General features: G+C 33.0%; 1 protein-coding gene across 1 annotated transcript; it reads right to left on the reverse strand.

The window, feature by feature from the left end:
• Positions 1-7,602: 7,602 nt before the first annotated feature.
• LOC145058561 (AT-hook motif nuclear-localized protein 24-like) lies at positions 7,603-8,999 on the reverse strand. The gene has a single exon (XM_079006452.1). It carries the CDS (start codon positions 8,664-8,666, stop codon positions 7,797-7,799), a length of 870 nt encoding a protein of 289 aa, XP_078862578.1. The 5' UTR covers positions 8,667-8,999; the 3' UTR covers positions 7,603-7,796.
• Between the last annotated feature and the right edge of the window lie 8,447 nt (positions 9,000-17,446).

Here is a 17,446-nt window from a genome sequence, read left to right on the forward strand (position 1 = left end):
GTGATTTTGTATTTAGATGTATACTTTTGTATGAAATTGAAATTGGATGTCTAAAATGGTAAGTGCTATAAGGTTTGATGTTAGAAATTGGATGTATTGCTTAATTGTTTGAAATTGGAATTTGAATTGGATGTATTGTATGCTTAATTGTATGAAATTGGAATATGAAAATTGTATTGTATATCTAAAATGAAATGAAAATTGGAATTGAATGTATTGTATACATGTATGATTATGTGATATTTAGGTTTAATAGTTTGTTGTATAAAAGATGAAGTGATAAAGTTCTTAATTGATAAGTTATAGTTTTTGTATTTAGATGTTATTGTTTGTATTGGAAAGTGCTTAATTGATAAGTTAAAGTGTTTGATAAGTTGAAGTGTTTGTATTTACATGTATGATTGTATTAGATGTTTATTGTGTTTTTTTTTTCTTGTTAATATGGTTTCAAAGTGTTTAATTTTGTTAATGACTTAATGGTGGTCATTACAACTTTAGCTTAATTAGGTTATTAATAGCAACATATTAGATGTTTAGTTGGTTGATACTCTTTACCATGATGACCGATGTTATGGGCCTCAGGCACGGAGGTGATGGGGTCGGAGATCCACCACCTCCTATAGGATTTGGTCGCGTTCAGCATGAACAGGATGATAAGTCTTATTATGATATATTTATTAACTACTTTTTTTAACTTATTATAAATTATCTTGACTAATATTCTTAATTGTATTTTTTCAGCTGGACTTCCAAAGAAAAGAAGGGGTTTATCTAAAAACATCGAGTTGGGAAAGTTAATACGGGCAAACAAGGGAAAGCCCGTGGATTTGGATTTTGACATTGAGATCACATATTCCATTGTCGGGAAGCATGCTAATTGGTTTTCACGTGATATTGGGAGGTATATGTGGATGAACATACCTTTCAGCATATCTGGTTGGGACAATGTTTCCCCCGCATTAAGGAATGCAACAATTGTGCATCTAAAGGTAACTTTGTTAATATTTTAAGTTTAGTTGTGATTGATATTTAATTAACTAACTTTTTTTGTATTTGTAGAATAATTTTGATTTGGATAAGGTTAACTTGGATCCCGTGCGTGCTCAGTTGTTACGGAGCATTGATGCGAGTCTTGCAAAAATCTACAGAGCGCGAAAAAGTAAAGCCCATTCTTATTTTACAGATATCGGGAGCCTGCAGATATCCAAATGGCATTAAATAACCCCCCCACCCCCCCGCCCCCAATAGTATGTCACATGAAAATTGGGCGAAGGCAGTCGAACATTTTCAATCGTCTGAATTTTTGAGGCGTTCGGCGTCAAACAAAGAAGTATGTGCAAAATAACAAGTTGTGAACAGAGGGGGGTCGACCTCTTATAACAATGCTTGTTTCAAAGAAATAGGTTATGATATATTTAACTGTTCATTTAAAGTATAATTAATCTAAATTTTAATGTTAAATATGATATATCTCGAGTTGAAGCGTTTCGTAAGGCTAATACCAATCGCCAAGGGGTATTTAGTAGTCCTACAGTCGTGCAAGTCTCGCATGCCAAATGTAGATGTTAATTTTCTTTGGGACAACCTTCAACCATATGGTGGACATATTGGTGGAATATTGTTAAATTCTATCCAATGGAAGAACTATTGAATGATCATCCCACCTCAAGGATCTAGCACTAGTTTCTATTTTTAGTGTTAACTACGAAATCTATATAGAAGAGAGTGTTTTGAGATCGATGTTAAATGGATCTAAATGAAGGTTGATATGGCTAGTTTTCCTGACACAAATATTTTTTGATTCAACAATCTAGTCACGCATAACCTCTCCAGAGTTCCCATACATGGACCTAATCACCTTCTTCCTAAAGTGTTAGTCCCATCTCGAAAACACTACCACCATTTAGTAAGTAAAAAAAATATACGCTCTTAATCTTCCAATGTACAATCCACCTAATTCATTGGAGCTCATCAACTTGCACCAAACATTAAAATTGACTTTCTTATGGTCCATGGAAGAACCCTATAAGAAGCCATTTTAGATACTTTCAAGGTTGGAGATAACTTTTTTAGGGACTTTATAAAGTTAGAACATGAATGTCTAATGTGACAACCCGAAGTTTATTCCATCGCCATAACCCATTCTGTCCATAAAAACTCGTCTTTTGTGAATTGTTCCGATTTTGTTTGGGTTAAGTTATCTAAATTGATATTTAGATTTTTATCTCGTGAGTGTCCAAACCCCTTAGAAACTCATGAAAACATCCCAAATTATTACTTAGAAAATTTTTAGTTTCGACCATATCGGGTTACGACAACTTAATCGGGTGCGACCAAAAGCCACGTTTAACGTCAGTATCGGGTAGAATTCCATCGTGTCTCAAACTCAACCCATATATAAAGTTCAAAGGACTTCATTTGAAGCCTTTTCCACTCTCTCTCTACTCTCTCTCCTCAAATCCAAGTCCTTGGTCCAAAATCATCCAATTCAAGCCTCAAATCGTTAAGGTAACTACCCTAACTCATAGATTAGCATCCTTAGCCTTCAAATTCGTGTTCAAATCATGAAATAGGACCATGTTCATGTGTTTACGACCCTAGAACAGTCCTAGGCTGTAAACTCACATAGATGGGGTTTTGGAGCCCCAAAACCCTCCCAAATCACTTATGGAGCTTGGAAATGACTTAAGGGCTTATTTGAATGGACTAGGAACACCATAAACTCATCATTTAAGGGGTAAATATGAGTTTACGGCCCAAGAACATGCTTGGACCGTAAAAACCATTTTATGGGCAGTAAAATCCTTTTTAGGTGTTAAGATGCCCCTTAAACACCTCCTAAGCCTTGGAATAAAGTCTAGAAGCAACCACAAATGAGTTAGGAGCCTATCAACCTTAGGAGTTCACGGCTGTAAACCCCCGAAGGATGGGTTCCTAGGCCGTAAACTCCTATAACTTAGACAAATGATGCCCTAATTTCACCCCATGGCTTGAATAATGAGTTTGAATCACATGTGATTGACCTAGGACCACCAAAACACCAAAGGAATGGGTATGAGGGAGATTATGGCCGTAAAATCCTATTTTACTACCGTAAACTCCTCAAATGGTCCATGTGTTGATTTAATCCCTTTCCAATGCCTTAAAACCAAGCCTAACATTAACCCTCAAGAGTTGTAAGACCATTTAGCACTCTAGAACACCCCACCATGAGTTTATGGCCGTAAACTCATGGGGAGTTGGTCATTAGGGTCGTAAACTCCCTTAGGAGTTTACTCTTGAAGAGTAAACTCCATATCCAAGCCATACACATCCATAGATGCCACCCGGGTCACTCCAAACACTTGTAATGAAGTGTTTTCGCAACTAGAAGTGTATATCCTCAACTAATTAGTAGTACAAAGCCTAATTAGATACAAATGTGTATCTTTTCATATTACATACGAACCTCGCACGCGTTCAAGCCCCGAACTGACGTTTAGCATTCAAACCGACACATTCCGCGACCGGTGAGTTCATACACCTACTCTTTTTCCGTGTTTTTCAAATGTTTTCAGGGGGGAATACAAACAAAAGTACAAGGAAATCTTGTACTCAAACACATTATTTCAGTTCAAATGTTCATATTCTGTATGTTCTTAATATCGAAAATCGTATTAACCAATAGTTCGAATTGCAGAGTTAGCCTTCAGACTAATAGTAGATTTCTTTATAAAATGTTATAATCTATGTTTCATTTTATAATCTTACGAAAGATTCATACTAATCATAAATTAGGATTTATACTAATAAGATACGCCCTCGAAAGTAACAAAACGACGAAAGTAACAGAACGACTACGAAAGTACGCCTTTGGATGACACCAAGACTTCGGAAATATAGCTAGTGTACGCCTTGAGTGTCACCAAAGTTTCGGAAATAACTCAAAAGTATGCCTTTGGATATCGACAGAGTTTCGAAAACATACGCCTTTGGATGTCGACAGAGCTTCGGAAATACGACTAAAGTACGCCTTTAGAAGTCACCAGAACATCGAATATACAGCTAATGTACGTCTCTGAGTGTCTCCAAACATTCGAAAATACTGATAAGTAAAGTAGATATTCGACATTCGAGTGTAGGATAACCAGGATATCAGAATACCTAGCTAATACGACAAGTATGATAGATACTAGTACATAGCATTCCGAACCAAGAACTAACCACGACTTTTAGGAAAATAAGGGTTTTTCCTGGTATAATGAACTGTTCCTAACCAAACTGTAGAATAAACGAATAACTAAACTTACTAATAAGAAAATATGGGATTTTCTTGGATAATGACATTTTTCAGAAAAATCAAAGGAAACTGTTCTTTTACAAAAATAAACCGCTTATGAACTCACCAGCTTTATGTTGATTTTCAAACTGCTAGTATTCTCAGGTCCACATTAGACAGGTACACCGCGATCTTTTGGAGAAGATGGAGCGTATAGAAGACTCGTCTTTGCTTTTGTTCATATGATATATACATATGTATAACACTTGTAACACTTTGATTTCAAACAATGTAATAATTCTATGTAATGTAATGTTTTGTGTTTACTACGCTTACTATGTACATTGGTTGCGACATACATGATGTCCTCCGCCCCGGAACGTTTCCGTCATCGGTTTCGGGGTGTGACATCTAAGTTTCCCAAAATAGACTTAACAAGAGTTAAACGTTCTCCCATACAAAGAGTTCTAGCTCTGCAGGAAGAAAGTCTTTTTATGGAACTTATCACCTAGAGAGATGGCGTGGAGAGTAGCCGACATTCCAAAATAGGAGAATAGGAGGTCACCTTGAAGGTACTTCATCTAACGAGCCATGAAAGACACCTCAAGCCTTAAAACACTGATACCCAAAACCTTATTCTTCTTATGATTAACCTTAAGACTTGAAGCAATACAAAATCACATGAGGATTGTGTCATGAGGTTTCTAGCATTTTTCCCTTAGACAATTTCTCCAACCAAATAATATTATATGCATATTAGGAAAAAGGAAATATTAGTGTTGAATTACACATATAAATCCTATGAAAGATCCCTTTATGCAAGGCCTCCTCTTACACAAATTTAAGATCCTTGATGGCAATATTATAAAGGAAATGGAGGCGACGGTTTCCTTGTCTCGTCACTTTTACCAAAATGAACTCCTTGGTAGGGCCTCCACTGACTTGAATCGAAACCTTGGAGGAAGAAAGAATAGCCTTTATCCAAATTCTCCAAATAATTCTGAAACCTATTTGGCACATCATGCATGTTGTCCAAATAGCATAAAATTATTGATTCAAAGCCATTGCTATAGTTACCCTTAAATATGAGTAACTTTCATTTCATTTTGGACATATATAATCACCTCGTTTACAACCAAAGGATTATCTAATATGTTTATCCCACTAAAAAAATTTATTTGCTCGTTACTGGCCACTAAACCAATAGTGTTTTAGGATCCCAAAAAGTCAAGATACGCCTTGAATTCCCATTAGAACCAACATTATCTCATTTAAATGACATGTTTCCTCATCAAGAATGAATGAAACCATCATTAATTTTTTTTTTGTTTCCTAAATATAAAGAGTGTTGATCATATGTTTCTGAAAATATCTTTAACCCATTCTCTTTTTTAAATACATTATAATTATGTTGATATTTAAAGATAGAAATATAATCGTTGAATATTAAAAGCACTTTAGTCTATCATGGCATCATTAATCATTCAAGAAAAAACATCCAACTAAAAACCATTTTTGTTTCAAGTATTTATTATATAGTTGACTTCTTGGAGGTTAACAATGATTAACCGATTTCATGTAATTTTTGACATAGAAAATCGAAATATATGAATACATATATTTGATATAGAAACAAAAAAATAATTGAAAAAAATATAAACAACGAAATAATGTACTAACCTTCTACTGCACAATAACGAAGATTTGAAGCAAAGAATGACGATGGAAGTTATAAACAATAAGAATGATGTTGTAAAAGAAGGTTTGAAGAAAAACAACGATTGAAAATAAATATGAGCCGCAGATTCAATGATGAATTGTATATGTATGTGATAATTTGAATCTAATTTTTTGGTATTAATGGTTTCCTAATAAAAATAGTTTTTTATATTAATGTTTTAATAATATAAACAGATGTACATTAGTGGTTGATATTAATGCCTTAATTGAAATGGTTTGTTACTAATATGTTTTTAAAGCTAACCATATTAAAAGCTTTATAACCGGAAATTCAATTCAATATTTTAAAATATGAGAAGATTTTATTGGAATTATACACATTTTATTTCAACGGACGTAAGTTTATTTTGTTTGACAATTGGAAAGTTTTTATTGGAATTAAATACAGTTCATTTGGTGTAGATGATGTCAGCAATTTAATCAATTTAATCTAAGAGTAAAAAACATAGAATTAAAATACAATCAATGACCCAGATTATTTAAGATGATGTCATAAGATTTCTCTTTTAATAATATTTAGAGATTAATAAAAGTTTGTTAACTTGAACTTGGAGCAATTAAAATTAACTAGGAATATACAAATCTCAAACGTAAAGTAGTAAAATTGACGTGAAACATTCGCATTAAAAACTGTTGTTAATGAATAATATAGTACAATATTATGCTATATTATTTATAACACATTTTTTTCTTATGTAATAAAAGGTGTTGGAACATTTTTATACCATTGGGTTGGAGATTCTTTAGCAACTCTAGCAACACCTGTTCTTTGGTTCTAAAAAGCTAACAGATATTTTTAATGAATAGAAAATAAAGGATGAAAGAAAAGCATATATTATTATATATAGGTGTACTTAACTCGACAGATAGGAGTCGCCAGTGGAAAACAAAATGTTTTGTTTGTAGGCATTGCTTCATAACAAAGCAGCCCATCTCTCTTTCTAAAAATAACCCAACAAAGCTAGACAGACTAATTAAGTGCAAGTACATTAACCCTTTAAGAAAGTGAACTCTTGCTGCACTTCATACAACCTGCTCTCTTGGCTCTTGCACTTCAAACAGGCTTCAAAAGATATGATCTTTCATAACTGTCGTAGAGTTGAATCACAATGTATAATATGATTATTGCTAATTTATAGGTGTTAGTCTTTATTCTATATATAATGATTCAAGTTTTGTTAAAATATTATTTGACCGTCTAAAACCATATTATATATACTGTTAAAAACAAACCTAATTAAATGGTTATGATGACACTACTCTTGTTTTTAAGGTTCAGGTTTTATAGATTATGTCATTCTTCCTCTTTATGCGATACAAATTTTTCAAAAGACAAATTGTACACCATGTAAATGTTATTCATATAGTTCTTCAATTACCAATTAAAGGTATTATTTTCTATATGTAATTATATATTGAGGGTACTAAGACTTTGTAATCCACATATATATCGTGCACGAATCAGTATATTATCGGTTCACAACATGAAGAATGAGGAGCGTATTTTTATTTTTTTTATTATTTTTAATTTTTTTGTTTTTATTAAAATGTGATTGTTTGATCTTATTAGAACCAACCAAACTACGACTCACCAAGAATCAAAATTTTGAAAACTTCTCTTACAATTCAAATTAATACAAGCATATGTATGTCATCGTAACATTACACACAAATCAAGAAATCCTAAAAACCATGAAATTTAGTACAAGAGTTGACATAAATTAACAACAAAAGAGGAAATTAAAGAATCGAAACCTGAAAATTTGCTTAGTGACATGCAGTTACACAGTTTGTGATCTTAGAAAGATGGACGACCACCGCCGTTGTTACCCCAATAAGCATCATTCGGTAACTGAACTGAGTTGAGTAGATTCGGTGGCATGCCTTGAAATAGCGACGGATCCCCCATTAATTGTTGTTGTTGTTGTTGTGATGATGGTGTAATGGCTCCCGGAGATCCAAGTGAGCCACCTGGCATCGGCAGAGTACTTTCTTCATCTTCAAGAGGGAGTCTTTCGTAGGCGGCGTTGCTAAATGATGCCGCCATGATAACCACCGGCCCCGCAGCTAAAAGCGCTCCAACTACACTGCCACCTACTACCTGCCCTTGACCACCAGCTAAGTAAATAGTCAACCCTGTAGCCGCAGGCGGTGCTGGTGGAGGCAGGAAAGAACCAGACAACGACAGAATCTCAAATCTCCCGTGTAATGTCACAACTGCCCCTGGCGAGGCAGGTTGCCGGAGTGTGACATTTGTGACAGTGCCAGTCCCACTTATGATACAGACACCACGTTGCCGGCGGCGTGCAAAGGTGCTGATGCTGTCCATCACATCACATCCATCGGAAACTTCCATGACGTGGGTGCGCAGAGCATTTGCGCTGTCCCTGGTGATTATAATTGGTGGTTTAGGTTTGTTTTTTGACCCTGATGGACGTCCTCTGGGCCTTCTTCCCATTTCTCCGTCTTTGCCTTCACTGCTGCCACCACCGCCGCTGGTGTTTAATATCTCGTCGTTGTTCTTCTCTTCACGGTCTATTTTGTGGCCAACCATGTTGAGACCACTGGTGCCGCTTTGTTCATCTTCGGAATTTTGCTGTTGGAACTGGTGAAGATTGAAGTTTCTTGTATGAAACGGAGGTGGAAGAGAGTGTGTCGTAGGATCCATCTCCGATCGGTTCTTGTGATTCAAGAACCAATTATATCAAACAAATATTTTACCGTAGAAAGATTGAACGATGACCAAGAACACCGAATTGATTAATTCTGAGCTGAACCAAAGTGGGTAGCTTGGATTAGTGGTGACGGAGGTGATCTAGATTTTTAAATAGGTTCATACGAGTTCAAATCTATGTTTCTTCGCATCATATGCTTGTTATGTTTAGGGTTTGTAAGGGTTATATGTAGTGGTTTTTTTGTACCCATGTGTTTTACTCCTAGAAGAGAACTCATGGGTTTGGGGTTAGGGTTAGGGTAGCTAAGGCTAGATTAGATCGAAAGTGATTTATATCTCTAGGTATATTATTTATAAAGTGTAATTTGGACATGTAGACTTTGGTTTTAGTTAAAGGAGTTTATAGATATAACTATTTGGGGAAATAAGATAAATGCTCTATGATTTTTTAAGATTGATTCTTTGTCTTTAAATTATTTCATTGGTTGGACGAGGAAACAAAGTCATAAGTGATCTGTCTTTTTAGTCTGTGTTACCTAAATTCATAGGTAGAGATGCCACATAGCAGCTATAGTTTTTTTTCTTGTTGGTATTTTTTTCAGGCCTTACATTAATGGTTCCTATCAAATCCGGGAAGTTAAGAACCACATCAGCTCCACGTTCCTTAAAAGCTGCTGAATTGTATGCCAACAGCTTTCTGCGACGTATCGTACGTCCCCAACCACAACCTCTTAGCTTTATTATCATGATTCCGTGAATGTATCGTAGCCCAGAATTTTCCTGATCGTCGTGGCATAATGCCTATGTACCTCTTTTCCTACAGTCATGGTGGAAGCTAGTGATCCTTTCCATCGGAAACCACCATTTCGTTGTAATGACCAGTTTGCAGTTGCACCCATTGTTGGAAAAATTGTTGAATTTTCTGGCAATTTTGATTGGTGGTGTTGCAGTATGGTAAATTCTTTTCGGAAAATGATGAGTTTGATCACGGATTCTTTGGCTGCATATTCCCAAAAACCCAATTAAATTAGTTAGGCTTTTTCAATTTCATATTAGCTAATGAAATTAAGACATTTGAATTTTTTTTGTTTCATTGCTAAAATTACTTCCAGATCAATCAAGATCATAAAGAAAAAAGAAAAGGTCTTCATCGATGGAGGTGATGATTATGCAATCTTGACGATGACACCGACCACGATCCCAACGATTGTGATGCTTTTGACCACAGTTTCTTAAATATGACATATTTGAATTTATAGGGAAGGATCTCTCGTTTTCATTACAGAAAACACTATATTATGAGATTTACCCATTAATATTGTTGAAGGGCAAATCATCGATTGTGTTTCTTTGGATTTCTTATGCAAATTCTGATTGAATTTCTCCGGAAATAATGTTATTTGGAATTGATTGTGTGAAATGTTGAAGGAGACAAGACTGGGAAATTTGGATCAATTGACTTTTAAGTTTGATTATTTAGCTGACTTGGTTTTTAAAACTAGTAAAAATAGTTCTTATATGTGCCATGTGGCATCTCTACTTATTAATTTAGGTAATATGGACTAAAAAGTCAAGTTGCTCACGACTTTGTTCCTTCGTTAAACCATAAACATCGTTTAGGATTAAAAGAATCAACCCTAGAAAGTTCGTATTACATTTGTATCATTATCCCCAACTATTTATATAAATTAATGACATCCATAATATATTAAATTTATTAGAGTTTAATGGAGTAAAACATCATCATTTCATTTTTTTATATAATTCTATATTAATTTTCCTATAATACAATGAACTTTATAAATTGATGAAATATATCATACATACTTATAAAACTAGCATTTTTTCTTGAATCTCATGCATTTGAAACCTCATTTTTTAACTTTCTTCCACCACATTCATTTGAAATTCTCATGACTTTTCAATTTCTTTATAATAATATTATAAATAAGTTAAATAATGTTCTGTAAACAATAAATGGTGTTTTATTACAATGTCTTCATCCCACATCGATGGTGACTGTAAACTAGAGAATGTTTCCTCTTCTATAAATAGAAAATGTTGTGAAATGTTTCAAAGGGACCAAACCATGAGAACTTCCTCATGCCTACCTTTGTAGGATTTTGAATGTATTATTTAGTGAGATTGTCTATATTGGCAAGTGTCTAGTTAACTTTTAGAATTCCAAAAATGGTTTTAAATCGATTTTTTTCAGGTTTAAACAACGTTTCGGTTAGAAAAAAATTTATGTAGTTGGGTATATTGAGTTGAACCGGAGCTGGATCAATTTGGACCGATAAAGGAATCATTTTTCTTTCACAACAAACATTTGAAACTCCCATGATTTTCCAAATTATATCTAATAATATTATAAATAAGTTACATAATTTTATATAAATATAAAGAAGCATCTACCTAAACCTAAAATTATAACTGTTTGAAAAATCACTTTGATTCAAAAGCACGAAATATATACAAACCGGGTTTCACTAGAAAAAATATCTAGTTTGGTATATTTAGTTGAATCGGTCCGAGTTTGATCTATTTGGACCATAAAATAAGTATTTTCCTTTCACTACATACATTTGAAACTCCCATGATTTTTCAAATTGTTTCCAATGATATTTTAAAAAAGTTACATAATGTTATATAAATATAAAAAAACATCTACCTAAACATAAAATTATAATTGTTTGAAAATTCGATTTGATCAAAAGCACGAAATATATACACAGATTATATTTTATAAATAAATTCTTTTTATAATGAACTTTTGAATCTTAAAAATACGTATAAACAAACTTTCTATATTAAGTACCTAACTAAATTTATGATTTTAGAATTGAACAAAAAGTTATTCAATAAAAACTTACTTTTTTTAATAGCAACTTACAAGATTATAGAAAAATTGAACTATTAAACAATAAAGAAAGGGTAAACAAGAGTAAGGGGTTTTTTACTAAATAAGTTGAATAATGTTTTATTAACAAGAAAACGTGTTTTATTACAATGTCTTCATCCCACATCGATGGTTCTCAACAAGAGAACGTTTCCTCTTCTATAAATAGGAAATGTTGTGAAATATTTTAAAGGGACCAAACCATAAGAACTTTCTTATGCCTACCTTTTTAGGATGTTGAGGGTATTTTTTAGTGAGATTGTCTTTATTGACAATTGTCCATTTAAGTTTTAGAATCCCGAAAATGGTTTTGAACAAGATTTTTTTAGGTTCAAACAAAGTTTCAGTTGAGAAACCGTTATGTAGTTTAGTATATTGAGTTGAATCGGTCTAAGTTTGATCAATTTGGACCGATAAAGGAAGCATTTTCCTTTCAGCACATACATTTGAAACTCCCATTATTTTTCAAATTGTTTCTAATAATATTATAAATAAGTTACCTAAACATAAAATTATAATAGTTTGAAAAATAAATTTGATTAAAAAACACAAAATATATACCAACCGGGTTTCAATAGAAAAAACATTATTTAGTTTGGTATATTAAGCTGAATCGGTCCGAGTTTAATCAATTTGGACCAATAAATGAAGCATTTTCCTTTTACCACATACATTTGAAACTCCCATGATTATTCAAATTGTTTATAATAATATTATAGCTTACATAATGTTATATAAATATAAAAAAAACTACCTAAACATAAAATTATAATTGTTTGAAAAATCACTTTGATTCAAAAGCACGAAATATATACTCGATTATATTTTATAAATGAATTCATTTTATAATGTCATTTTGAATCATGAAAATACATACAAACAAACTTTCTATATTAAGTACCTAACTGAATTTATGATTTTAGAATTTAACAAAAAATTATTCAATAAAAACATAATTTTTTATAGCAACTTACGAGATTACTAAAAAATGGAACTATTGAACAATAAATTTTTTGGATAAAGTTTTATTTTTATTATTTAATATTTTATTTAACAAAATGAAATTATTGGCAAATAAAGAAATGAATTTAATTAAAATGTCTTCATCCCACATTGATTGTGAGAGTAAACAAGAGAATGTATTCTCCTCTATAAATAAGAAAGGTTGTGAAATATTTTAAAGAGACTAAGCCATGAGATCTTCCTTGCATCTAACTTTGTAGGACGTTAAGTGTATTTTTTGGTGAGATTGTCTTTGTCGATAAGTGACCAATTAAATTTCATAATTTCGCAAAATGATTTTGGACCGTATCTTTTAGATTTGGATCAAGTTTAATAAGGATCTGAGTGTCTTCTCGCTGAGTTAGGCAAACTTGCTTTCATTGGAGGCCGAGTTTAAGCAACATGTCGAGTATTTGGTTGTGTTAGCCAAGTTTTACAACCCTGTATGTAATACAGTTTAAAGTTTTAACCTTATAAAAGACGTCATTATTCTCATATGTTCTACATAATTATGGTAATATTTATGATAAAAAACATTTTTTTACTATTTAAGATAAAAAGTTGTCTCTATTATCATATGTTGTACATAATGATAATATTTAAGATAGATAAAAAGATGTCTCTATTATCGTATTCTCTACATAATGATAATATTTAATACAAACGCTTTAATTTAATATAAAATTATTATTTAATAGATAACAATAACGATTTATTTATTTTGAATTTTTTTTCTATTTTAATCTTATAACTTTGTATATGCAAAACAACTTCAAGTTCCAACTTTATCTCTTATAATATAGTTCAACATAATACCAATACTAAAAATCATTTTTTATATTTTTTATGAAATTATTATTTAATTGTTAATAACAATGATTTAGTTATTTTTAATATAAAATATTTTTTATATCTCACGCAACACGGGGACATTCGACTAGTTTTTAATAGTTAGGTGGTTTCTTTTTTTCTCTTTAAACAGTTTAATGATCATTAAACTTTATATCCATTGAATACCAAGATAACATCTCATAATAGTAGAGTTTAATCAATTAAATGTCAGTTAAACATGTTATATTATTCAACTTTCTAATTAAACTATATGTGAAATACATTAGTAATTATATATTATCTCATTCCAAACTTTTTCTAAAATGTATACAAACATAATTTACAAATATATAAATACAATTTACAAGGAACCAATGGTTAGACGGGTTCATTAACCCGTTAAACACACGAACTTATATGGTTCCACAAATCCATAATTGATGGAATTGTATTCTTCGTAGTACTTTCGAAATTCCGGTACCATGCACAAGCAATCCCTCACTTATCTCGTGTCACTCTGTGTGTTCTAATGGAAGTAAATATTGTGAATTAATTAATAATTAATATTACAATTATATAAAAAAAAAGCATTACCACGTCATTTTCTCCAACGTTTGGTTTTTAGTTTTTATTCATTAGAACATGTACGGGTATTTTTTTCCGTATTATTTTATAACTAACTGAAAAAACCCGGGCATCGCACCGAGCCGGGTTTTTTTTTTTTTTTTTTTTTTTTTTTTTTTTTTTTTTTTTTTTGTTTGTTTGTTTGTGAAAAAAAGTAAAAGTTTTAATTGAAAGGACCAAAAATGTCAAAATGGTTAAAGAATTAATGGGGTTGGAATTAGAAAGTTTTTAGAAAAGTGACCAAAGTTGCTAATTCTTTAAAGTTTATGAAAAAATGTAAAAGTTTTAACTGTAAGGACCAAAAATGTCAAAATGGTTAAAAAATTAAAGGAGTTGGAATTAAAAGTTTTTAGAAAAATGATCAAAATTGTCAATTCCTTAAAGTTTTGTAGCCAAACTTTGAATATTAAAAGGTTTCTAAAAAATATAAAAAATTTGATTGAAATGACCAAAAATGTCAAAATAGCTAAAAAATAAGGGGCAAAGTTGACAAAACACATACAAGTTTTGAATTAGGAAACAAAGTTCTAATATATATATATATATATATATATATATATATATACTCACAACATAAAAACCGATCATTAGTGCGGTTAAAACCATACAGGATCGTCGCTAAAGCAATAGCAGCAACATATCGACATTTTTGCTAAAAAAATGGCAGCTAAAGAAACTTCTCGCCACTAATGATCTTGTCGTCAGTAATACCTATTAAATCGCTGCTAACAGCCTCGTCACCGCTAGTACCCGGATATTGCCGCTAAAAGCATCGTCGGTAAAGTTGGTTTTTACTTTTACATTTTAAAATCGACAATTTTCTCAGGTGCAGAAAACAGCTACGTAACGACATTAAATATAGAAAATACGAAACATTAAATGCAGAAAATGATTACATAATGACATCCACTTCAGTACCAAAAATGTTATAATTTCATACATATACCAAAACAATAACAAAAGTATTATCAACTTATGGCATAACAAGTAGAACAAAACATAAATTAGTCCGACGTGTCATCATCTTGGTTCACCCCTTTTCCTCTAGAATCACCAGGTAATATATTCGCCGCAAACCATGTTAGAAGTTCCGCACTACATGCTGCATCGTTGAGCATTGACTAAAAATTCTCCAACTATGTAATAAATAACAACATATAAAATTATAAGTTAAACTATCAACATAAACCAAACTACCAAACTAACAAACTAACAATTACCAAAATATAAGGAAGCTACAAATTACTAACGTAAGCCAATTAACTATCAAATTAGTTATTACCAAACTAACAAACTATTTAATTACCTTCAAAGCTAAACAAACAACCAAACTAACAAACCAACCAAAAGATAATTACCAATTTATCAAACTATCAACAAAAACCAAACTACCAAACTATCAACTTACCAAATTACCAAAAAAAAACCCAATTACCAAAGCCTTTAACAAATAATCATTATCCGCGACTTCCCTCCCTAGTACGACCAACATACTTCCATGTACGCCCCGCATACTAGGCTCAACCCTAAAACTGCCATACTTCCAGAGGGCATAACTTCTTCGTTCTAAGTCCGTTTTTGATGATCCTTATATCCACGGAAAGGTAACGAGAAGCTCTAGTGTAACACCCGTAAAAACCACAAGAAATTTAAACTTTTAAAATCAACCCAATTCATAAATTGTTTACAAATCATAGTTCCCAAAACATTTTCCAACATCAGAGTCTTCCAATATCATAAGTCATAAACAAGAGGATGTGTACAGTCACGCATTCGCCTTCCTACGATCATCTGAACTACCTGAAACCACAACTAAAAACCGTAAGCCAAAGCTTAATAAGTTCCCCCAAAGTACCAACACATAAGCATATAACATATACAATAACAACATGTAATGGGTCCACAACTAAAAGATTGGATTACCCTTGAGCCTAGAACATAAGTATGGCTTGCCCTCGAGGTCGATAACTTATGTCTGGCTTGCTACCTAACAAAATCAGTCATCGGGCTGAAATACCATTAAGCCCTCAGTACAAGTCTGGCATACCACCCGGTCCTCAACTCATATATGGAATTCTCTTGAGCCCTCAGTATGAGTCTGGCATGCCATACCCGGCCCGCCACTCATATCGAGAATGCTTCTGAGTTTGTTGACTACCGCACGAAGCAGTACAACCTCAACCCAACACAATATGTTGACATATAAAAGATAACAACATATATAAATAATCATGCATATAGAATCATAGGTAGTCCTACAGATCTACCAGACTAGCATATGGACAACTAGCATAATCAAGCATACATATTCCATACTCAACATATTAGTGAATATCAGGATATCAAATTAATGGGTCGGCCTTGGTGCCCTTGACCCGCAAGTACAGTGAGGAAAACTCACTTCACAAACTAGACAAAAACTGATGATGTCTCGACTCCGAATCTCAGCTCTAACCAAAACATATTCCAATCAAATGATCAATCTCAATCAAAATCCCAAAATACCCTTAAGTCAAAATTGGTCAAAGTCAAATTTGTTAAATCCACTAAGTCAACTGAGTCAACCCAGCCGAGTCAACTCAATTGAGTCACCAAAGAGTGAGTTCGCGGGGCGTACTCCCTATGTGCATTGGGCGTACTCACATGTAGACCACCATCGGGGTGGTTGACTTCGTACGCGAGGTGTACTCTAGGTATGCGGGGCGTACTCCCGGAAGCCCAAGAATCTCATTTTGTGCTTAATGGCATAAGCACTCACATCTATTTTCTGATCCATTGTTAAAATACCCTCAAGAGTCATAAACTGTCCAACTTTATGAATTTGCATGTCCATTAAGTACTTAACTCAACTTCTTAATCCATGAAGACATTCTAAATAATGGATGGAGTAAAACCAACCCTTTGGAACCCATTTTTATTATTCAAGACCCTTCCAAAGGTCTAAAAGCACAACTTAGTGGGTCAAGAACATGCTATGTTCATGAATCATCGTCTTGGGACCAAAAAGTGACTTAAAAGAGCAAAAACCTAGATCTACAAGATGGAGTGGTAAAGATGTAAGCTTTATACCTTCAAGATGTTGTAAACCAAGAAGAAATCCCAGATCCAAAGTGCTCTCAACTCCAAGATCTTCTCACCACGTTCTTCTCTCTTCAAAACCACTCCAAAACTTTCTCAAAGGCTCAAAATTTGCTCTCTCTTGCTCTAGGGTTGCTTGAGGGCCGATCTCACAGAAGGAGGCTGGGTAAGAAGAGGATATGAGTCCATAAGATTGCTTAATTATGAGCCAAAGCCCTAAAATTAGGGTTTGCATGCACACCACATACGTCCTGCGTACGAAGTGTATGCCCAGTATACTAAGGCGCACCTTAGTACGGTTAGAGTACACATGTACGCACAACGTACTCATCTAATCCCA

This window comes from Lactuca serriola, chromosome 6 (genome assembly GCF_051521515.1).
Source record: "Lactuca serriola cultivar US96UC23 chromosome 6, Lser_US96UC23_V15, whole genome shotgun sequence".
NCBI classification, from domain to species: Eukaryota; Viridiplantae; Streptophyta; class Magnoliopsida; order Asterales; family Asteraceae; genus Lactuca; species Lactuca serriola.